General features: G+C 35.1%; 3 protein-coding genes across 7 annotated transcripts in view; 2 read left to right on the plus strand and 1 right to left on the minus strand.

The window, feature by feature from the left end:
- fgf14 (fibroblast growth factor 14) overlaps positions 1 to 24,167 on the minus strand; it is a 189,278-nt gene that overhangs the window by 57,508 nt on the left and 107,603 nt on the right. For all 3 annotated transcript variants that reach the window (XM_067444013.1, XM_067444014.1, XM_067444012.1), the window contains exons 2-3: positions 7,265 to 7,375; positions 4,519 to 4,622 (exon numbers count right to left, since the gene is read on the minus strand). In XM_067444013.1, coding sequence (XP_067300114.1) covers positions 4,519 to 4,622; positions 7,265 to 7,375 — 215 coding nt within the window. The remainder of the gene's footprint in view (positions 1 to 4,518; positions 4,623 to 7,264; positions 7,376 to 24,167) is intronic.
- Positions 13,708 to 18,308, plus strand: LOC137075455 (uncharacterized). 3 transcript variants are annotated; one of them, XR_010905048.1, is made up of 4 exons: positions 13,708 to 13,852; positions 14,534 to 14,585; positions 15,107 to 15,198; positions 17,845 to 18,308. XR_010905048.1 is itself a non-coding variant. In XM_067444009.1 (2 exons), exons 1-2 carry the CDS (start codon positions 15,830 to 15,832, stop codon positions 17,854 to 17,856), a joined length of 1,884 nt encoding a protein of 627 aa, XP_067300110.1. In that variant the 5' UTR covers positions 15,782 to 15,829; the 3' UTR covers positions 17,857 to 18,308. The 3 variants fall into 3 exon arrangements, 1 of the variants encoding a protein (XP_067300110.1); XR_010905047.1 differs by lacking the exons at positions 13,708 to 13,852; positions 14,534 to 14,585; positions 15,107 to 15,198 and having other exon boundaries at positions 15,782 to 17,974; positions 18,114 to 18,308; XM_067444009.1 differs by lacking the exons at positions 13,708 to 13,852; positions 14,534 to 14,585; positions 15,107 to 15,198 and adding an exon at positions 15,782 to 17,701.
- Positions 18,505 to 21,191, plus strand: LOC137075457 (sterile alpha motif domain-containing protein 3-like). The gene is made up of 6 exons (XM_067444011.1): positions 18,505 to 18,658; positions 19,178 to 19,330; positions 19,468 to 19,662; positions 19,780 to 19,954; positions 20,406 to 20,485; positions 20,773 to 21,191. Exons 1-6 carry the CDS (start codon positions 18,620 to 18,622, stop codon positions 21,058 to 21,060), a joined length of 930 nt encoding a protein of 309 aa, XP_067300112.1. The 5' UTR covers positions 18,505 to 18,619; the 3' UTR covers positions 21,061 to 21,191.

Here is a 24,167-nt window from a genome sequence, read left to right on the forward strand (position 1 = left end):
ACCTATCTGAAACTCTTTACCTCCAGAACATTCTTCACAAACTCCGCCTTCAGGATCACTCAACTCCATTTTTCTTCCTGTCCACACCATTATAAAACAATTTAAACCCTGCTCCAATGCTTCTAGCCTTGCTCCTTGATAAAATATTATTGGTTAATATTTATCAGTAAATTAACTTGTCTGGCTATTACCAGACAAAGCTCAACCTTTTAAAATTGAACATTGGTCTGGGGAGTCGGTACTGTATTTTCTACTACACAAGAGGCATGATCTACGGGTTTTGTTCAAATGACTCTGTGCGAAATTGGATAGTCCTTCAACCAATCAGACCAATGATCCATCACTTCTCTATCTGATTTGTGTTAAACCTGCCAATAGTGTGCCAGGTGGATAAGCCAGTTTGTGATTGGTCGGAAGCAGGATAGAAATATGTACAGATTTCCAGCCTGAGCTGCAAATCAAAGCAAATGAAATCGCCAGCTGGGTTTACCCAGTCTATACATTAATCCAAGGATTTATCAACTATTCAGAAAACAATAGATTAAATAGATTATACAAAAGAAAATAATCCTTAGATTATTTGATTAACCAAAAGGAAAAAATAATAGATTAATCAATTGAAAAAAATAATTTGTTCCAATAATTTAATCTAACAATAATTTGTTAGTTTTTATAACACCCATTGTACACCATCCTCACTGAATGAGATTACTATAAGTATAAGTACTGTAGAAAAACATCAAATGTGCAGAAATATTGTCATTAAATTACTGCAATGTGTTGTGGCTACATCATTCAGAAAGTGTTCAGAAAATAAATCAAATACTTAACAAATCAAATTGGCTCCATAGAGCTTTGTTAGCAACTTCTGGTAGCAAAAGTTCAAACCACACAAGCACCAAAGGGATGTAAGTCTACAGGGACCAGTCTACTGATGTGAAGAGTCAATCTAACACTCATGAAAGGTAGCTCTAACAAGTGTGGCAGGGTGATAAAGCTATAGGCCTGTCTCTCTTCAATCCATAGAGAAGAACAAACAGCTTTGAAGAGAGCCAGAGAGGCAAAAAAAGCCAAATCACTTGGCCATATGACATCATACAGTGACTAAAATGAACAAATAAGCGATTATTTTTTAATGCTCTTGCCCATTTGTTTTAATGGTTACATACACATTTCTCATTCAATCAATCACAAGCATGTTTGCTTTTCAGAGCAATGCTCTGTTTTGTATTTATATAACTGCATAACTGTCACACCTGCAGCCACCCAGAAAAGAGGCTTGATTATCATTCCAAAGGATGAATCAGACTATGAACATCAGCAGCAGAGAGGAAAGTAGAGTTTGAGCCCTTTTATTAAAAGGGAGGGATTGAAAAATGGAAGATTATTGAAGTCTTTCTTTTCTCCCATGCATGAGTCCATTGTGTCGAGACTCCAGGACGTTTCGATACTATCGGGTCACTTGTACTCCCGCGCTGTACAAAAAAAAAGGCCTGACAGACAAAAGACCAGGATGCAGTGCTAGAGCTTCTTAATGGAATTCTGCTCTATTCAACAGGACTATTGTATTCTTTCAGCCAGACTCTAAGAGAGAATGGAGAACAACTAATCAAAGTGGGCTGTCAGCGTGCCTTCATTTGTGTTTGACTGATGAAGGCAAATGAGTAAGGATTGATTGTACAATATAAAAGTCATTAAACTGTAATACAATAAAATGTTGGAATGACAGAAACGGACACAAAATTGTTTCAAAACTCATTTTAGCCAGAGCAGATCTGTTTTAGTGGTCTGTGGTTTTCATTAGAATGTTAATAAATCTCATTCTGGTCTTTTCCCAGCTATGTCTATTGAAAATACTACATATACAAATGTTTGCTGTAGTGCTAGAATTAAAAAGTATTTTTAATTAAAGAAATTAATATAATGGACCCTAATGGGTGTGTGTGTGTGTGGGGGGGGGGGGGGTCAGGTTAGAACTGCACACTCATAAAAAAGAGGAATAATGACAAATGATTGTACAAACCTTGAGAGAGTAGACAGAGAAAGGAGGGGAGCTTGCTCTCCCATTACCCGAGTCATTCACACAGGAACAGAGAGAGGAGAAAAGAAGCAGGGATAGAAAGCTGAGAGAGTGTGTGGGCGCATCCATAGAGTTGATTAGTATGCCCATTAGGAACGAGAAAGTTTGTCATTGTGTAAGTCTCTACAGTAAAATATGCTGGGTCAGCTGTGGCTGAATATTGGAAGTTTAAGCGTATTACCTGGAAAGAACAGCTTCTGCATATCAACATGTCTAGTCCATATAACCATTAATATAAAACTAATGTCTAGCACTAAAAATACCCATATAATTGGAAACATGTATGGGACATATACAGATGCACTTTAGACAAATAAAAATATGTCAACAATAAAAATATATATATATATATATATGAAAGCAAATGTAAATCATGTTAAAGAGCGGGCACAGGCACACTTTTCAACCAAAACAAGGTTTTTCGTTTTGTTTGTGTTTTTACGAAAACGTTCAAATTATGAAAATATTGATGAATGCAACTTTTTAGACCATCTGGTCATTACAGCAAATACGTTAGTTCAGAGAAAAGGTCTAGAATCATGCATTTGCATATCTCACTTGGTTTGACATGCAATTAAATCTGTTCATTTGAAGTTGAGCACCCAAAACTGTCTAAATACCTTTCGGGGAATGTCTAACATCTGCCTTTTTTCTGTGTGCAAAGTTATCTGTATGTTGTGACTCATTACATTCAAATTCAGCTTTATTAGTTAAGCAGGCACTTTTACCCACAATAACGTATACAACAAATTCAACAATGCCATTCATTCTAAGAAAGCAGCAACATGTGTGCTATAACACAACGTTCTGAGATTGTTAGATGGGTTAGTACTGTGCAGTGTTCTGTCAATGACAAGCACAAAAAAGAAAGGTAACACCTTACTGACTGTCATGGTTGCCAGTAATTAATGACCATCTGGTCGAGGTGGATGCATTGCACTGTAGGCTAAATGGAATGTTTGATGTAAACATTCGGACTTTAATGCAGTGTTTCAGCAACAGATCTTGTTGATAAAACTACTTATGCTTATGTGGGTGTGCATAACTGTGATGTGCATTTAAAACTAAACCCATAATAGAGACATGCTCTATTGTGCATTATAGCTCCATAATGACTTCTTCCGTGTAAAAGACATTTATATACAACTTTCTGGACAGATATTGTCCCACTTCTGTTTGTTAGTGCAATATCAGTTTTTACAGAATTAAATATTATATCACAAGATGTTCTGCTCAAAATGTTGCAGTTGTCACAATGACTCATCTTTTACGTGCATTGATAATATTTATTTTTTTAGATAAGTTTGAGCTCTAGGGGTATAAAGTAATGAAAAGGGAATCAGCTTTGAGTCTGAGCTGATGTGCCATTGTAAATGAGATGGCCATGCCGACATCTGATAGAGGGCCAAAAACTGGTACTGAGAGGGAAGGTGTGCATTGTGTCCAATCACAAAAGACATGACATTTCATTGTTAAACTATGGTAAATTTAAAAAATCCAACCAAACGGGAGCTTCATTAAGACATACCTCAATCTAATTACAATAGAATAGTTTACCCAATATTTGTGTTTACTGTTAAAGGTGCACTATGTAGTATTTTTGCAGTAAAATATCCAAAAACTAGGCTAGTGTTATATATTTTGTTCAGTTGAGTACTTACTATATCCCAAATGTTTCCAACTATTTGTAAATTGTGAGAAAATTGCTATTTTAACTAAGGACCGGGACGTTTCAACATAGCGTTTGAGCGAGTTTATTCTGCAGAAGCGCTTTTCTCTTAGCAGTGTGAACATGTCACAGCAGCGCCGAGCAAACGCACAGAGTAACGTCATAACATAATTTTAAACACACTTAAATGTATCTAATATGATAAACAGAGCTGCTTTACCTTATATTAATGATCGGAAAAAGCGGAAGTATGTGCGCCCGGCAACTGTGTCCCGTCCCGTCATAATAAATGTCCCGGTACTCGCGAGCCGTGTGTTTGTATAACAATCGCTCCAGCAGCCGTGCTTAGCTCCACAACACTCGGTCCTGCTCTGCTTTACACTACAGTAACGTTAATAACCACATCCATGAACATGATTTCTGTCCGAGTCCTATTTTCCACCGGCTGTAAGGTGAAGACCACATGTCCCAAGATACTGCGCTCACACTTGGCGTCATCAAACTTTGCCTTTGTTTAGAATAAGTGCCCTCCAGTGGACGGAAAGTTTCATAGTGCACCTTTAAAGACCTTTAAAGCATATATAGTTTAGCAATATGCTAACAGAAAAACTTTATTGGAATCAGTTGTGTATCACTTCTCCCATGTACAATCATTCAGTTGTTTCAGCTAGAATACTGAATTAGAAGGAGGTTCAGGTACAGAGCAACAGAATCTTAAACAAACTGCCATCTGTAAGACCTGAATTCTTCACAAGCACCATGTACTTACTGATGTGTACAGATGGCCTTCTCCATTCATGGCGATGTACAAGCCCGTCTTCACAGACTGAATAGCAACGACCCGAAGGCCCACAGGAATGAGGTTGAACAACGCTGTAAAACAATACAGGGGTTAACACACCTGAATTTTCCATCATTTCAAATTTCTAAAGTATGAAGTGTGGAATTACTGTCAAATTCAAAAATACATTTTCAGTAAAGTGCTTTTGAATGTTGTTATGCCATTATAAGAGTGATTAGAACAAACACCTAACCCCAATAATAATAGCAAACATCACTAAAATGGATCTGAACCCATAAACTGAACATGAGCTGCACTCCATGGCATGCATAAACAGGGATAGTGCAGTGCATAAAACTGATACACAGAAATTGAATGGGGGCCTCATATTATGTAAAATAATTGTTTTTATGCCCAGTGGGCAGCAACAGAAGCCTGGCGCAGCAAGCTGCAGCATAGAAGGGTAGCGATTGGAGGCAGTAGTAGAGTGTGGCAGATTTAATGGATCTTTTGTTGTTGGAGCAGCTCTTCAGTCTTGTTAGGTAACGGCCACTGTTTGTACTGGAGGAAAGTAACAGCCTAGCTGGTGACACTAAGTGCATCCAAAGGGGTGATTTAGACCTAAAGTGTAATGAACTCACTTCAACTCACTGGTAATTGGCAGAGCTCCCAGGGTGCTAGAATGAAAATTATTTCAGAAAAGCCCTGGTCTGGTAGACTTTGGTGTGGCAAAATATGAGTGAGACAGTTACATCAAAGTGAGTTTCTGGAAGTGCTCCACTGGCACTTTGGATTCTTACAAGGGCACAAAATAGACTCATTCTTGTCTTCCAAAGCAAGCATGATATTGAAATCTCTTGTGCCATTTCATTATTTTCCTTCTCCTCCGTTTCTCTCTCCCTCCATCTCAATCTATAAATGGCTTTGCATCTAATAGAATTTATATAAATAACACATATTATTAACTATTTTACCAAAAATAGAAAAAGAAAAAAAAAGTCATACAAGCAAAAATATTATTTTATTAAGATAACACAAGAAAATCAAACAATAAATGAACAAACATTTTTGTTCAAAAGGCATTGCAAAGATGGCAAAAACATTATAGAATTATTTCATGGCACACACTGCATCTAATGCAATTAAGTGTATAAATTATATATAAGTGTGGCTTACTATAATTGTCCAAATAATATCTACATTAAATTAAACATATAAAATTAAATTAATATATATATATATATATCCAAAGTATATCTAAATATATTTAAGAAGTATATTTTTCTATCTATATTTGAGTTTGAAACCGACTGAGTTTCCCGCAAAAATGTATTCAAGTAGTTTGTTGGTTGAATTCCACAGATTATCGGATCAAAAATTTAAAAACTTTCTGTGAGTCATAATGTCACAAACAGCGAGAATGATTCAGGGCTACCGCGCCTTCTCCCTCTCTTTAAAAATGCTCACATGGTTTCAAGTGCGCATTTTTTGCTCACGTTTCGGGACAGTTACATCATTACTAAGGTTTATCATGTGCACAACTTATCAATTTAAACATTAAAGTGCTTATATAGCAGTCAGTAGTACCTGCGTGTTCTCTGAGAGTTCTCTGGTTTTATGTGCCGTCATACCCAGAATGCACACATAAACAAAACCGCCTCTCAAACAGCTCGCGAGTACCAAACTCAGCTTTTTCGCGGCTTATTGCAGTCAGAAACATCAAAATGCTCGTCTTGGTGAGTACTCACATAAACACAGTCGTGATGTCAACGTAAACAGTTGAGAAATAAAATGCCAGTATATTGGATCTGTGCATTAGCTCTTAAAGGGACAGCAGCCTAATATACCTGACACTGTCTGTGTCATTACTGTTAATCAAACAACAAAATATAATGAAAATAATTCATCTGCATTTCATTTAATGACACATTAGATTGATTCAATTTCTGTAGTATTCCTGTACCGATATTGTTAGACCTACCTGAAAAACTGAAAGTTTTTAAAACTTTTTATTGTATTTGTTCTTGTTTACATGTCTTTTTTTGAAACTCCAATTGAAGGTTGAAATCAAGCTTCCTTTGGCTGTGTGTAAAAACACAGAGTGAGCCAACATTTAGGTGAGATAAATGTATTTATAAATAATCCTCCAATCCCATTTTTCAAAATTCAGGCCATGGTTGCTGTTTGATTACCTTAGTTAAAATTTGATTTCTTAGAAAAAATGAATAATCAATGTGTTTTTATATTGTTATACGCCACTTCTATAGTTGTGTCTGATTTTGTGTAAGTGTTTTTCTTATGTTGTAAATGTCAAGTGTCATCTTCTTTTTGAGTTTGTGACTGACAGAGAGCCCTCTGCGTCACTCTATTGGTACAGCTGCATATTAAAATCAAATTAAGCAGCTGGCCTGAAGCATTTGAAAAGCAGGCCCAGTACAAGCTAATAATACACCACTGCCTCCTGAGTTATCACCTCACATGCACACACACACACGTCTCCCCAAGGACCAACCTACTGCCATATCAGCAACACTGATAACTACAGAAAATGAATCAGTAACAGGGATTTGAAAAGTGTGTGCATTAAAAGTAATGATATGCATTTGTGCCCACTTTACCTTTTAAGTGTAGCATTTTTACTCACCAGAAATATCAAGCAGTAGTTATTCCTTTTTGAAACATGTTCATGTGTTTATAATTATGTGCCATGATTATGAAATTAAAGGGAACTCACAAGAATTACTACTGTCATCCTTGGTCCCATCAAGAGATCCATCTGGGTTCATCTGCAAGTAGTATCCCTGCCTGCAATATAACCTGGTCACTATACCCTTGAGCTGGGGATCTGTGGAGAAAGACAGAAAACAATAGTTCTTGAACTATAGAATCCATGAATGTAAAAGCAAGTTTATGCAATAAACCAATTCATAACAATAATGATGTAAATAAATAGACCACCCAAAAATTAAAACTGTCTCATCATCTACTCTCCCTGATTTCATGTAAAAAAAATTTACTGAGGAACACAAAATAAAGATATTATGAAGAACACTCGAAACCAAATAACACTGGAGCCCATTTAATTCCATAATATGGGGGAGGAAACTGTGAAATTTCTCAAAATATGTTTGTTCCACACAAGAAAGAAAGTGAAAGTTTTCATAAGGGTGAGTAAATGACGGGAAAACAATATTGGGGGTGAGCTATCCCTTTAAGCATGATTATGCAGAAAGGGTAGCTAAATAAAATTATCTTTAAAGAACTGAGGCATTTTGTGCTGTACAGTAACTTTAAAATTAAGTAGACTCAGTAGCGCCCTCTTTAGCTGGGCCTGGTAAAAATGTATCTTTACCTAGTATACCATACAGCAAAGCCGCAACCATGTTTGAACATGTATTAACCATGTATTGGTCTTTTTATTTGAATTAATTTAATTATTACAGGGTTAATGGGGGTTTAAGGAAATAAAAAACAAATAAGAACATTAAAATAAGTTCTAGCTCTAATTATGAAGTAATCAATTTAAAATATTTGCAAATATTATTTTATTTTAAAATATGCACACATTCATTCTTAATCATGTCTAATATGTCAAAAATTCAAAAATGTCTTGTCTCTTCACATTCATTTATGAATTACACGAATCAGGTAAATTCATTTAATAAAAAACAAGTTGAGTAGTTTGCATCACTAGATAATACTATTGATTGTTGGACATGTGTATCATAATTTGTAAAACATAAGTAGCTAAACATTTAATTTTGGATAATCTTACCAAACAATCTTTCACTGTTAAAACTAAAGCTTCATGTTGAAATTCACACCCATCTTCTGTGAACAGTAAGGACTGCCTTCTTTGATTTGCCATCTCAGGCATTTTGTCATTGACGAGCGTTGTTAGACGGCTGAGGCAGAGCAGCCTAAAAATGTAACTTTTAATAATTTTTGTCATCTTAACAACAAAAAGAGCAGAGCGTAATTGAGTCCAGCATAGCAGCATTAAGAATATCGGGGGGGGGATGTTGTTACATTATTGTGATGACATAACTGTAAAGCAAAACAGCAGAAAAATACAAAGAGAACTAAAATTTGTTATCAACAATAAGCTTATAAGACAAATCATTGAGGTAACCAGGCAAGTGAGCTCGCTTAGTCGCTTTTCACATGAACAAGTTTGATCAGTAATGTAATCTGATTGCTAAACAGAAGGGAAAGATTTCTTGCCCCTTATTTTGCATGCACAAATGGTCACAGGTTTGTTTTTTTCTTTGTTTTTTTTGGTAAAAGATTATATTGGATTTTAGGATGTCAAACTGTAGTAAAAATGAAGATAATGGAAAGTGTGTCCCCTCTAGGTCTTTTTATGTCAATAATTGATTCTGAATGAATTTGCTGTGTTCATCATGACTTCTTGCTTAGAACAGTAAGAGTAACAGATTGTTTTGTCACATGAGAGTGGAGATCTAAAGGATCTAACAAACCAAAGAAGGTTCTATTAAAACACTGTCCTTAAAACACAGATTACAGCTACGCTGTTTTAAGACGTCTCTGCTCAGAAGTATCGCTAAGGGAATACCGGACGTGTGCATACTAGACAGTGCTAATTCACAAAGACACAGAACAGCAGTTTGCAATGTTGGAACTCATCTAAATACAGAAGACATATGGTGGAAAAGTGTTCAAAAGCTGCACCAAGCATTCAAACCAAATGATCTTGTTCCAATTCTTCTGAAGCACTACATGGAGAGACGTGTTTCTCCAGGTTTGACATCAAATAATTTGTCTTCAAATCAATCATAAAGTTTGAATATGTGGACGCCAGCTAAATTTGCAGTCATATAGGTTAAGAATGACATGAGGAAGAGTAAAAGCTCTGGGAATTATTCCATTAAAACTGTAAATGCAGTGTGGATTGTAAAACGATAGTTTAAAACAACAACAACTACAACAAAAACAGTAGCTTTGGTTGTTTAACTCTGGGGAGGCTGTGTTGTGGTTATAGTAAACACTGCTTGGGGGTAATCACATAAATAGATGCAAGTGCCACCAATTTCAATAGAAAGGAAGTGAAAAGCGAAGGATTTTTAACAGCATAATGTGCTGTAGTCTTTCGGTTATAAGGGTCTCCTGTGATACACTTAACCAGCCTTGTTGTGCTTAACTCCAGGCTGGTAAACAAGTAACTACCTTGTCATATTGATGTATGCACAATGCTGCTGTTTACCGTTGGCCTGCTGCCCTGGATTTGCCTGTTATGCCAGGGCAGAGCTAAAGAAACTGGCACATCAAAGGTGGAGAGAGAAAAAGAAAGAGAGGGCAAGAGAAAAGAACAAAAGGTGGAAGGAGAGGGCGAGTTTAAAGGGGAAAGAAAGATACAAAGAATGCTAATCACAGTGGTGCTTTATGATTTCCGCCTCCACCTACACAGCGATAGTGCTGAGACAGCATCCTGAGACACTTCAAGACAGCAAAGAGCTCCCCAGAATTTACTTAGACAAGCAGTATGGAGGAAAAAAACAAAAAAAAAACAAAGAACAATCTGAGAGATGGGCAAGAGCTATGGCTTCATGTGCAATATTGAGAGGATGTAAGGAAAATGACATGAGTGGTGCTTGCCCATGCATGCAAAACTCACCAGTGTGATGCAAGAATGTTACTACATGTGGTTGGTAAAGTGTTTTTATGGTTATTTCATTTGTCTTTTTAGCATGCTGCTATGCAGTTGCTACTGTGCTCTGAGTTGTTTTTTGCCTGTTGCTATGTAGTAGATTGGGTGTTGCTATGACGTTGCTTAGTAGTTGCTAGGTGGTTTCTTACTGGCCCAATTCAAAAGAACCCACCTTGAGTATCTATACTCTGGGGGGGTTAAAAAGTTGCTTAAAGTGATAGTTCACCCAACAATAAAGCATTCTGTCATCATTTACTCAACCTAATGTTGTTTCAAAACTATGTGATTTTTCTTCTGCGTAACATAAATTCAGATATTTTGAGAAATATCCAAGCGTTCGTATATATTAAATGGAAGTCGATGGGCTCCAATGTTGTTCAAAATATCTTCTTTTGTATTCCACAAAAGAACGAAATTCATACAGACTTGGAATGACATGAGGGTTGACAGATTTTTCATTTTTGTGAGGATTATATACCTCACATTACCTTTATGAACTGCTTTATTGTCACACTGAGAATAAAGAATCAAGAATTGTGACATTTGAAAATTCTGAAAATGCATCTATTTTTTAAAGATGATTGATGTTCATAACATGCATCCTTATAAAAGGTTAGCAGCAGGTGCATGGTTTTGTGTGTGTGGTGGATAGAGACAGAAGGAGACAGACAGGTGGAGGCAGCTATCATCAGACAGAAGGGGATGGGGCGAATGTCTCACTGCACACAGCACCAGCTGCAGACTTAACCACATGTGATTGACCCACTATAGACTTTCAGGAACAGAAGGGCTTTTCCAGCTTTCGTAGGCATACCCACTATACGGTCACAGGAAGGAGTGAGAAAGATCTGTCATTACATTAACTCTTGTACAATACTCTCTTTCCAAATATTGATGTAACTGATGATGAGAATGACTGGAAGAATAAAAAAAATTTGGTATTTCTTGTGTGAGTATATATATGTTCCGTGAAGATTTTTTGTAAATTTCCTACCGAAAATGTATAAAAAATTATTATTAGAACTTCACTCAACCCCTTAAACCTCACTCCCATTAGGGTCAAAGTCACCAATGTACCCCTCCTGTTCCAACCGTTCTAAAAGGGACTCGAACCCGGGTCTGCTGGCATGAAAGTCAGACGATCTAAAAAGGAAGCTAAAGGCGGCAACCTCTAGCTTCAGTTGATAGAGCATCTCTTGAGGACAGAGGAGTGAGGTTTTCTTGCACAGTGAATACTAGCTGGCCTCTAAAAACTCTATAAATAACAATGAATATCATCGTTATAACCATTTCATTTTGGAAAATGGCGGAAATGAAAAACCAGAGAGTAATTTAGTCATTATAGGGGAACTGACATCAAGCTCAGTAATTTAAACAGTTCAAGAACAAGCACCACCTTACACTCAAGCCTAAAAGAGGAGCTGTGCACTTTCAGTCAGGACTAATTGAGTGTATGCAAGATTCATCAGACTTTTTTATGCGACTTAGCATAGAGAGAGATTAAAAGCTAGTATCCACTGGTGGGCTTCCGTTTCTTTGAGCATTCTACACTGTAAAAACTAAAGGTGCCTCAAAAATCCTATCGGGTGCTCAAGGAACTTCAAAATGTATTTTAAGTGCCTCAAAGCTCTTTCTCCTATAGTAGGGTTACTTGTGGAACCACTTACAGTCGTTACGGTTCTTGCAGGAACTTTTGGGAACCTTTAAGCACTCTGTATTCAGTCATGAGGTCCTTGAGTAACCTTTTAACTACCATGAGACCTTGAAGTGCTTTAAGGGAACTTAGAGGAACTCAAATTCTATAAAACGGTTCTTGTAAGATCTGTAAACATTTCAGTGGTTCCTAGAAGATCTCTTTTGTAAAAGCCAGCATCTGGTGGAACCTGGAAGTTCTCTGAGGCCATATTAAGATATACATGTTGTCTATATATATATATATATATATATATATATATATATATATATATATATATATATATATATATATATATATATATAGCCTATATATATATATAGGCCTATTATTATTATTAATAATAATAATAATAATAGGCCTATGTCTTGGTCTGTTTTTACCGACGACAAACAGTACAAATGTGACCGCTAAATGAACAGCATTTGATATTTTGCATTTTTAAATTCTGAATTAAATAACTTTCAGGACAATAGGCTAAACTGTTCAACTAATAGGAAGTATTGTTATGTTGTTATTGTTTTCAGTCAAGTGACAATCGCGGAGCCTTGGAGGGCAAAACCGCAATAAAACTGCAGGACAAGCCTGTCAAATTTCCATCTTAAAACAAAAAATATGTGAACAAGATGCACGTTTTGGGTACTTATGATTCATATAGCGCAGTATTTTAATAACTAAAAACAGCGGGACGTTTTTAAAACGCTTAACGTGAAAAATACTAGTGTGAGTTGCACCAATAAGGATTCAATTAACGCTAATTAAGATTTGTTGATATGGGTTTTATTTTAAGTCTTGTTGCACCCTATTTTTTTACAGTCTATGGTTGCACCACGTAATTTTAAACATACATGAATTACGCAATAAAACCGTTATAGAGGCAGAGCTGATCAAGCAACAGAGGTGAACCGAAAGAATCCTTATCAGTGCATCCCACCATTAAAACAGTTATATTAAAATATGTTGCACTAATATTCTGTGTTCTGCTTTCCTGTACAAGTGCCATATCAATAAGGTGTATATTGTATTTGGTATTTTAATATCACTGTCTTACTGCATTAATAACCTAACCTGGTAAAAATGACTGGCAGGCAATGGAGGAGTTTCCCTCAAGGTGGGCGTTCCTATAAGCCTGTGACGACACGAGAAAACTATGAATGGCCAAAATGAAACTTAATACAAATATAATATTTCAAAAGGTGTAATTATTATTATTATTATTATTATTATTATTATTATTATTATTATTATTATTATATTGGGCCTATTGTAACATAACTATAATAATAATAATAATAATAATAATAATAATAATAGTATTATTATTGTTATGATAAGTAATAATAATAATAATAATAACAACAACAACAACAACAACAACAATAATCCGAAGAGGAAAGAAGGAGAAGAAGACGACGACGACGAGGGCTCTCTGGCGTCCTGCGCGCGCTCAACGCAAGAAGCGGCGATTCAAAAAAAACGGACATTTCTTCAAAATAACCGCTTCATATGACTTTTCAATTTAAGGTGAGTAAAGTCGCCAAAATAATTATACAAATTAGATACAATGTGTACACACAAGGCCACACATATACGCTTAATTGCGTAAAAATGTCTGTTTTATACTTTTTTTTATGTTTTAGTAAAAGTGAAGACTAATAAGCATTCGTATAACAACAGTTTGACTACAAATACCATAGTAAAATTGTTAGTGTATCAAAACCAGGGTTAATTTGACGTTACCATGATTTTTAATCGTTTTTTAGTACGTTTTTTTTTTAGGAAAACGATTATTAACCTTAGTAAGGGTTCATAAAGGTAATGATTTGTATAACGATACTGTGTTATGTTAAACTGCTATATTTTTGCCCTAACTCTAACCCTTTCCTTTTATATTTTTTTCTCCTCTAGTATATCTAGTATATTTAGCATTGATCTGGAAAAAAAGTGTTCATTGAGCAAATGTAAGTATATTTCTGGACTTATATAAAATAAATAAATAAAATGGTGTTTGTCAGTTAGGCCTCATAAAACACAATCTGAAAATTATTTAACCAGTCAATCATGAAAGAAAATTATTTTTAAATCAGTTTATGAATTAGGGGGTTCATTATTATTAGTTTATTATTATTATTTTTCATTATTTTATGTTTAGCAGATACATACAAACAAAGGCTTGTTGTCTTTGTTGTCCACTAGGGGGAGCCACAGGCTAAGGAAAAGTTTGAGCCTAATCCATTTCTGTCAGTTTCCATCCTTTTGAATGGAAAGAAATGCATAGATTTAGTTTATTTTTGTAACTTTGGTGTACTGACAGAATAACTGTTTATAGTTTGGTGTAAAAACCTGTGAAATGCTTATATATCATACAATGTTTATTTACACATTATAAAACAAAGTTGCCACTATTAAATATATTGCTGTCCATTAAGAATTAATTTTATTAATTTTATTTTATTTGTTTATCAATAAAAAAACAGTAAGAGGGAGTAATATTTTTTTTTAGAGTGAAGTTTTTGTTGTTGTTGTTGTTGCCGTAGCGGGTTTTGTTATATCTTAACTATTTATTAATCATGAGACATAATATTTTTTTACTGTGCAAACATCCACCCTAACCCTTTCCTTTTATTTATTTTTTTCCTCAGAACATTCATTATTATTTATCTGAAAAATAAGGTTCACTAAGCAGAAGCTAATGTAAGTATATTTCTGGTATATAGTAGTGGAATTTTATATGGTGTTTGTCAGTCAGGCCTTATTCGAAACAAATTCAGAAAATTATTTATAATTTAATCAATTTGTGGACTTAAATACCACATAATAAGAAACATTTCAATTGAAACACTAATCATTTACATGGGGCACTGGATGCTTGCCATTTGTGGCTATACTCTTTTATTCATTTATTCTAAGAATCTAATCATTCTGAAGGATCATGTTCCACTGAAGACTGATAGTGGTGAAGACTGAGATTATATATATATATATATATATATATATATATATATATATATATATATATATATATATATATATATATATATATATATATATATATATATATATATATATATATACAAATACAAATAGAAAATTTTAACTTGTATTTGTATATTATATATTTATTATTTACAACTTTACTGTTTTTACTGTATTTTTAATCAAATAAATGCAGCCTTGATGAGCATAAGTACTGACTCATGAATTGACTTTTAAAGGGACATCTCTAATGTGAGGCTGTGGACAGTTTCTGATGTCTGTTGCTGGCTGACAAGAAATGACCTCTCTGCACTTGCCCCATCTTTTGAAGGTGTGTAAATAGTTGAACAATGACTGTTTATAATTGCCCACTGTGCAACAAGAAGGCATTTTATCTTACCCATTTACTCAAACACATTGGACTATACCATCAACATGAGCCTCATTTTCATATAACTTGTGGACTTAATGGATGCAGCCATTACAGTAGTTGTTTTACTTCCTACCGTTCTCATGTTTATCGAAAACACAAGGAACTGCTAAAACGCAATCTTTCAGCAGACAGCCATCAACATGATTTAGGATCAGGCATAGAAGATGATGAGCATGATTTAGGATCAAATATCCCAGAAGCTGATGAGCATGTATTCTGTGACCTAATACAGAATGATCAAAAGTCTTGCAACCTTACTCACGAACAACTAATTGAAGGTTTAAAAAAAAGCCTTTGCTTGTTCATTTTAAAAATCCGTGAAAAGCATACAGTGCCAGCAGTTGTACAGAAAAGTGTTGTAGAAGATCTCAGAACAGTATGTGACACATTTATCACACATTACACAGAAGCCATCCGTTTTCATCTGGCAAAAAAGCAAATACACATTGAAGATGACCATGAGCTTCAGGTGTTGCTTGATAACGGCTTGTTTTTTGAGCAGTGCATAAAGAACATTAGTTCTGAATGGATGCTGGAACAATACTGCGTCAGGGAGCTGGCTATGATCAAACCTATCGAGATATGCCTTAACAAACAAGAGAATGAAAAAATAATTTCATTCCAGTACATCCCCCTACTTGCTTTGCTGCAAAAGCTTGCAAAGAACAAAGATGTCTGGGCCACTCTCAATAAAGCCCAATCTGCAAATGATGAAATCCTCACAGATTTTACAGATGGTGAAATGTTTAAATCAAACAGACACATGACCTTTCATAGCTTACGTCTCCATTTTTATGTTGATGAATTTGAAGTGGTCAATCCACTTGGCTCAAAAAGAGGAAGACACAAACTAACCGCGGTCTATTTTAAGCTGGGAAATCTGGACCACAAGGATACATCCAAGATACAAAACATTTATTTGTCCACACTGGTCCACCATCGTTTCCTCAAAAATGACCTCACATCTTATGACGAAGTACTTCAGCCTCTTATTACTGATCTTGCAGTGTTGGAAACTACTGGGCTTATGTTGTCATGTGAAGGAGAAAGTAGGTTATTTAATGGTACAGTGGCATCTGTATCAGCAGATAACCTGTCTGCGCATGCCGTAGCAGGACTCACCAGAAGTTTTTCATCTGGTAGAGTTTGCCGTTTTTGTCTGGCAAATGCAAAAGACATCAAAACTAAATTCACAGAGGAGGAGTTCACCATGAGGAATGCTGGCAATTACAGGTATCATCTTGATGCTGTTGAAGAAGATTCAGCCAATTCATCAGTCTATGGAATCACCAATGCCTGTTGCTTTTCAAAGCTGGAGCATGTACCCTCTCCAATAATACATCTCTTTCCACCGGACATTATGCATGACTTCTATGAGGGGATAATACCAATGGTCCTTAGTCTAAGTATTTCCCAGTGGCTAAAAGAGAAATACTTTGCACTAAGTGACTTAAATTATGAGATTGAGCACTTTCCTTATGGCAAAAATGATGTGCTATCAAAACCTGTACCACTCTCAGATAGAGCTCTCAAAAGTTGTCGTTTGGGAGGCAGTGCCACAGAGAATCTTACCCTTTTTCGACTACTGCCATTTATGATTGCAGAACAAATTCCAGAAACCGACTGTTTATGGAGGCTCTACCTCCTTCTTCGAGAGATAGTGGACATTGTCATTGCTCCTGTTATAAGGAGATCCTGGATTCCATATCTATCAGAGAAGATAGTTGAATTTTTGTCCACATTCCATCAGCATTTTCCTGGGAAAATCACCCCGAAGATGCATTACATGATCCATTATCCAAGATTAATCCTATCTTATGGTCCTCTGGTGCATCTGTCCTGTCTCCGCTTTGAAGCAAAACACCAGTATTTTAAAAGAGTGGCCAGAGTTCTTGGGAACTTTAAAAACATTACGAAGACTCTTGCCAGGCGACATCAGTTTAGACAATGCTGGGAACAATCAGATACTGATTGCATTGGTATCACCGCTGAAACTGCAGACACACGAAATATTCCTTTACAGGCTCTGCCAGTTGACGCACGTGAAGCCTTAATGTCTCAAACAACCTCTCTGCCTGGGACTGTCAGTAAAACAACATACATATATGTAAACAGTGTGGCATACCATATGGGAGACTGCATCGTTGTCAACACAGCACATGCAGAGGAGATACCAGTGTTCATGGAGATCCGGGGAATATACTGTGTCAATCAGACTTGGCTTCTGTGTGGGAAAATGTTAATTCCTTCATACTTCGACAATCATTTCAACTCATATGTTGTTGAGGAGACGTGTCAATGGACTGTTGTAAAACCTGGTGAGGAGATTGGCCACCACTGCCTTGATGGTTACAGGAAGTCAGATGGGCAGATATCAATACCACTTCGACACTGGATTACAGTCAGTCCCGCTTGATAATAGTTTTTCCTTTCTCCTTTTTTTCTAAATAATCATTTTTATTTCAGATAAATGTTGTATTTAATAAATTATTTTTCAAGTTAATTATTTCATTTGATATAAGAATAAAATGTTCTCTCTTTTAGAACACCAAATAGATGGAGATACATTATTGGCACTGAACGACAGGATGGTGGAGCAATTGGTGCCAATAATAAAACAAAGAATTCAATTTAATCGAATGATGGATAAGCTGAATATGGGCAAGAATAATGAGTATGTCAATTTAATTAAAATCTGAAATGTTTCTGTTTTAGTTTTTAAAATTAGTTCAGCAGCAGTACAATTTATAATTTTTTTTAGAAAAAAGAGAAAAAATGTTAACCGTGACAATAATGGTTATTTTGTCCTGTAGCTTAGTACTCACTTCAGGTGGAAATGGGTCATCATCTAATATAGATCATGAGACAAATGCAGGACAAACATGGCCAACAATTTTCAAATTACCAGATTTCCCAGCTCTGCTAAAACAAAAAATGGAAAACAACATGGCTGAATTGCACCAGCCAACATTCCGTTCTAAATGGAGGTCACAGATTGTGCAGGTGCTGTTCGACTACATAAGCACCATAACTTGGTAAGACACACACACACAATATATATATATATATATATATATATATATATATATATATATATATATATATATATATATATATATATATATATATATATATATATATATATATATATCACTGATAGAAAACATAACATTTTGAATAGACATCTGAGTAAATATTAGTTACATCTTCTGTTGAGTGTCCACAATGATACTACACGTACTTTATACCAGCAAATGTATCATTTCTAAGGTATCCTACACAGCAGCAGTATAAAGAAGTGTGTACTGCACTCACTGAGATGTATCCAAACTTGAGAGACCAAACCGGCATTGGATATGTGAGATGTTTTTTTTTATTTTACAATTTCACCACTGCCCTAAGTTTGCGCATAACTCCTTTAGAAATTCACCATTCGCTTAAGAATAAAAGCTACTTTGAAAGTGAATGATAACAGGAGAATGATCAAATGATGTCAGAAGTTTCATTTGTGTCTAAACTTTCCCTTTAATACCAAGACTACTATTAAAGAAACAGTTAACCAAAAAATAATAATTCTGTTATTGTTTACTCATCCTCAAGTTGATGCATTAATTTATTTGTTCTGCTGAACAGAAAATAATATATTGAAGAAAGTCAATATAGTTCAAAGGAACAAAGAAATGTATACAAATTTGGAACAACTTGGGGGAGAGTAAATGATTAATAATAATAATAATAATAATAATAATAATAATAATAATAATAATAACAATAATAATAATAATTTGCTACATTTAAGTGCTATTTCTGGGTCCTCATGATGACTGAATTATAATTTTTGGGTGAACTATCTCTTTAAATTGTTTGTTGTTATCAGGAATCTTGGCATGGAATGTTGAGAAACAAATTCAAGAAGGAACGGAAACCTCTTGTAGATCTGAATTTAATTAATGTGCCAGGACAATACATGAGAAAAGGAAGAAAAAGAAGTCTGGATGAAAATGAAAATGATACTGCTTCAATTGCTGATGTAAGTTTAATACACTTGCATTTAAAATGTTCTGACTGCATAGCACATCCTTCCAGTTTTTGTATTTGTCTGAGAGTGCTGCTCTTTCGTTCACTGTTGACTATAAACTATTACAACTATTGTTTTTTTTTACTCAGATGACTACAGAGGATGAATTTAGTATTAGACAGCACATTAGCAAGATGAACACACAATGTGAGAAAAAGAAACCTAACATTTCCATGCTCCAGGATAAAATGAAGAGAACCGAGAGGGATAGAGATGTCTACATAAAAGAGAAATCCACTCAGGAAGTACTAATTAAGTACCCTGCCTTACGCTTACCGGCAATTGTAAGATTGACATATCTTATCTAAATCAAAAACAATAATGTGCTTCAAAATGTATATCAAGTGCCATCTAAATATCTTTGGTAATGTAAATTCTGAAAAGATCTTTTTTCAAATCAGATTTTTTCAGAAATGAAAACAAAATACAATACTGATGTGGACAGAAGAATTTTGACTGGATTTGGGACCACTGCAGAAAAAATTGTGACTGAGGCACAAAGAAGAGGTGTGGCTAAGGATCTACTGGCTATGTACAACACTGCACTTCAATCACATGCTGAAGAGGCACACAAAGGTGAATATTTTGTATTGCTTACATTAGATAAGCAATGAAAGTTTATAAGTAAAATTATTTGTTTCTGTAATTGTGAACCCTCACACTCAGCATAAACATGCATTCAACATATAATTTGTACAGTCAATATTTTTGTCCACAGCTACTGTATGTGTTTTTTATATATATATATATATATATATATATATATATATATATATATATATATATATATATATATATATATATATATATATATATACACATATACACATATATACATACATACATATATACATATACATATACATACATATATACATATACATATACATATTATATATATATATATATATATATATATATATATATATATATATATATATATATATATATATATATATATATATATATATATATATATATATATATATATATATATATTAAATCATTATTTTCTTTACATTTCTAGGCCTCATGGTCATTGCAGGAATCCTTGTCTTGCCGTACCTGTTACATGATGATCCTGCTGGACTGTATGTAATAAACAAGGTCAGTTTTTAATTATGCAAATGTTTTGGGTCATTGATGATTCAAATAATCAGCTTAAAGTTATGCCAGTTATTGCTAGAGATTTTGTGCAATTAGCCGCTCCACAACCTTAAAGCCACTGCTACAAAGAATAAATGGCCTTGAATATTATGTATATTGTTAGCTTAGTGACCAGCTAAATTTGCTGTTCCTTATTTTTAAGTCACTTTGGATAAATGTGGAAAATGAATACATGTTAAAGTTTTGTAATGAAATTGTATCTTAACCCCTCTTTTTTCAACCAACAGCCTCAACAGAACCTCACACCAACAATGGTGATCACTGGCAACCCATTTGGTGAAAGCAGCATTGCAGTATTTCTTGATGGTGAAGAACTGTTTGCTGATGAACCGGATGACATAACCATGGGAGTAGGCCTCACTATTAGTGCCTACTTCCTATTCAACATACAATACAACAAACCAATTAAAAATACACTTACTTTTCTGCAGCATCTGTTAGGGATTCAGAAGGAGAGCATCAAGCTACCTATAATTGTGTTAAGGCTCATAAATTACTTAAAATGCCAAGTGTGAACATGTTACAGTTGACTGCATTTTACAATCTACTATAGTAAATTTGAATTGTACTATTTGTACTATTGAATTGTATATATATTTTAACAATCATATTTATCTTTTATAAATATGCATATGTATATGCATAGTTTTTCATGTGTAAACTTTATGTATAATGTATTAACATTATTCACTTCACTGAAATAGATGTTGATGTAGCTATTGACTGTTCAATGTAAATATTTATTTAACTTTTTATTCAATCAATATTGTTGTTTATTAATAAAAAAATGTTTGCTTTGCATTTGGTTTTAGTTTTTCATTTTTCAATCAAATAAAATGTAAATAGATAAATGTTATTTTATAGTAGATAAAAGTGCGTTATAAATACAATTATTATTATTATTATTATTATATGGGGGGGGGGGGGTAGTTACATTGGAAAATGGTGCCTTGAAGCACCCTGGGTGGTTCATAAGGAAGGGTTCCTCAGGAATCCTGGGTGGTTCCTCAGAGAACCGCCTCTTTTGAAAGGGTGCCTAGAGGATCTACAGACGGTTCCGCCGGTGTGGCAAAGTGAAGAACCCCAAAAGGTTCCTCGAGGCACCTTTTATTTTTACAGTGTAATTGGAGGCAATACGTAGCGTCCAAACAGCGTGTTGAACCATCTTTTGCAGTGAAGACTCTCTGTTATATTTAGCACGTATCTGGATAATAAGCATCAACGCAATGAACTTTCACAGTGGATAAATACAGAAGTACAATCAATACAATGACAATAAATGCCACAAAAAAATCTGGGTAGTTCATTGATAAAGATGTTTTCTGCACCCTTCCTGGTTTTCGACATGCTTTTAGTGAAACTTGAATACAAGGTTAGAGTTATACATTTTGCTTTAAAATAACTTTTTCAACCTTCCACCTACTAAATTTATAAATTGAATTTGGCACATGGCATCTTCGTAAGCAATCACTTCACAACAATGTTTAGTTTTTCATGGCCATGGGACATAAAATGTCCTGTGGAGTAAAAAGGGTAAAAATTGCTACATGGCAGCACTCTGAGATGCAATCAAACAGATAGCCTATCTGTTTCGAACAACGAGTTTTTAAATAAATGAAAGATGTGATTCTTGGAGACCTTTCATGTCTGGAGCCGTTTTCCTGAATTCATAGACGTTTACAAACAGCTCAACCACCTCACTTTATTACAGTAGTGACATTCATATATCAGACATGGATGGTTTGAAATGGCATAAAGGTGCAGCATCCAAATAAACTGAAATAAAATGCCAACAGTTGGTCAATTTCAATATCTGACCTATAGTGAGCTAATTTACCACTGTTGAAGTGAAATCCTGGGTAAAAGCTAAAACATACATCTGTCAAAACGTCTTAGACATTTATCTAAGACTTTGGTCACGACTCACAGCATTGACTGGGCATTTGAAGTCAACAGTCTGTGACCGTTCTGACATCTTAAATTGAAACGGTACCTTACAAACCAAATCTTGTGCCAATGTTGGAAAAGCTAAAATACTGATATATAGAGGTTTTCTTAGACACACCAAATTTTGCTTTATGAGCAAAGAAATATTTTATCCCAGAATTTTGTTTTATATGACAATAATGGCACAAATTGAGTGAGAATACAAATGAAAGGTTTCTTGTGCTTGCTAGTGCTTATACAAGTCAGAAGTAACCAGCAGGATATGTTCAATGATAATGGATCAATGCAACATGACACATATCTCTGTTAAAATCTGGCCAAGCCAATGCCCTGTCAATAATAGCATACTGTTTGAGAGTCTAGAAAGTCAAATAAGTCAATATTAAACCTTGGTTAATGTGTTTGGATGCGGTGCTGACCAAACCGTGAACCACAAGCTTGAGGTCTACACTAGCACTCCAAATGCAGGAGGGGAGAAACTTGACCTTTCTTTTGGCAAACTGATTTTGCCATTATTATCATCGTTCATTTGCCAGACATTAGACAAACCTAAAGGATACTGACAATTCGCTTGAGGATTGTTTTTTTTGTTTTTTTTATCTACTGTCTTCTCTGATTTCTGTTACTACACTGCCACGAGGCAAAATGTCTAAGTTCATGGTCTGTGCATGCTTTTCCATACTCTTGGGGATTTTTCTTTTGTCTGCATGTCACGACCTAAAAGCCAGAGTTAAAATGGAGACTACTGTAGCATCTCACTGCCTTGTATGATGGGAGATATGCTCAAAAGCTTGAAAGTGTCCCTGTCCCCTACTAAATTACCACTACTAAGCTAACAATTATTTCCCCTGAGCACACTGGCCACATGTGAAAGAGCCTAGGACGGTGGGCAGGCTAACGCTCAGCTTCATAGAGCCCCTGGTGCGCCCTCAAGGCTGTGAAAATGCTCACTGAAGAATTTTGTAAATCTAGCTGCAATGGGAAATTAATGAGCTAAATCCCAGGGGGTGCTCCGTCAAAAGTAACTCAGGCAACAACGCAACAGGCAGAAGGACTCAAAAGAGCCTGTCTAACCAGCTGTGAGCACGGGTAGTCATCTTGAACAGCAAATGCTTGAAGACACCTCATTTTAATATTTTTTAAATGCCCATGTGCAATTGTACACAGTGACGTCATGGCTAAGCTTGACCTAAAAGCTTTGCAAGAAGCAGCTTTCCAAAAAAGTTAAACCTAGGAGTGTAAGGGGAGGCCATGAGCTGTTCGCCATCTGTAATAAGATGGCCGTCACAGGTGCACGTTAGCTGAGACGTTGCAGGGCTAATTCATCACTCTCAGTTTCTCCTGGCAACAGCTACATCTTTTACTCACTACTTATTTGTGCAAGATTCCCCTCTGGACATCTCTGACAGGTACCGTGATATACAGTATGCCAATTCACCACCTCTATTATAGTTTTATCAGACTGTAGCTGATCTATTGGAAAAGCTGACCGCCTACATTTTAGGGCCAAAAATGTACACACAATACACAGATATTTTCTGGTTGTAAAAATGAGTATTTAACAGCCATGATTATGATTATTCATTAACATATTAACTCTATGATATATGATTGTCTTGAGCTGAATGTCATTTTATGAGATTGTCTCCTAAAAAAATTGCTTATCAATTTCTGA

The sequence above is a fragment of the Pseudorasbora parva genome, chromosome 5, assembly GCF_024679245.1.
Source record: "Pseudorasbora parva isolate DD20220531a chromosome 5, ASM2467924v1, whole genome shotgun sequence".
NCBI classification, from domain to species: Eukaryota; Metazoa; Chordata; class Actinopteri; order Cypriniformes; family Gobionidae; genus Pseudorasbora; species Pseudorasbora parva.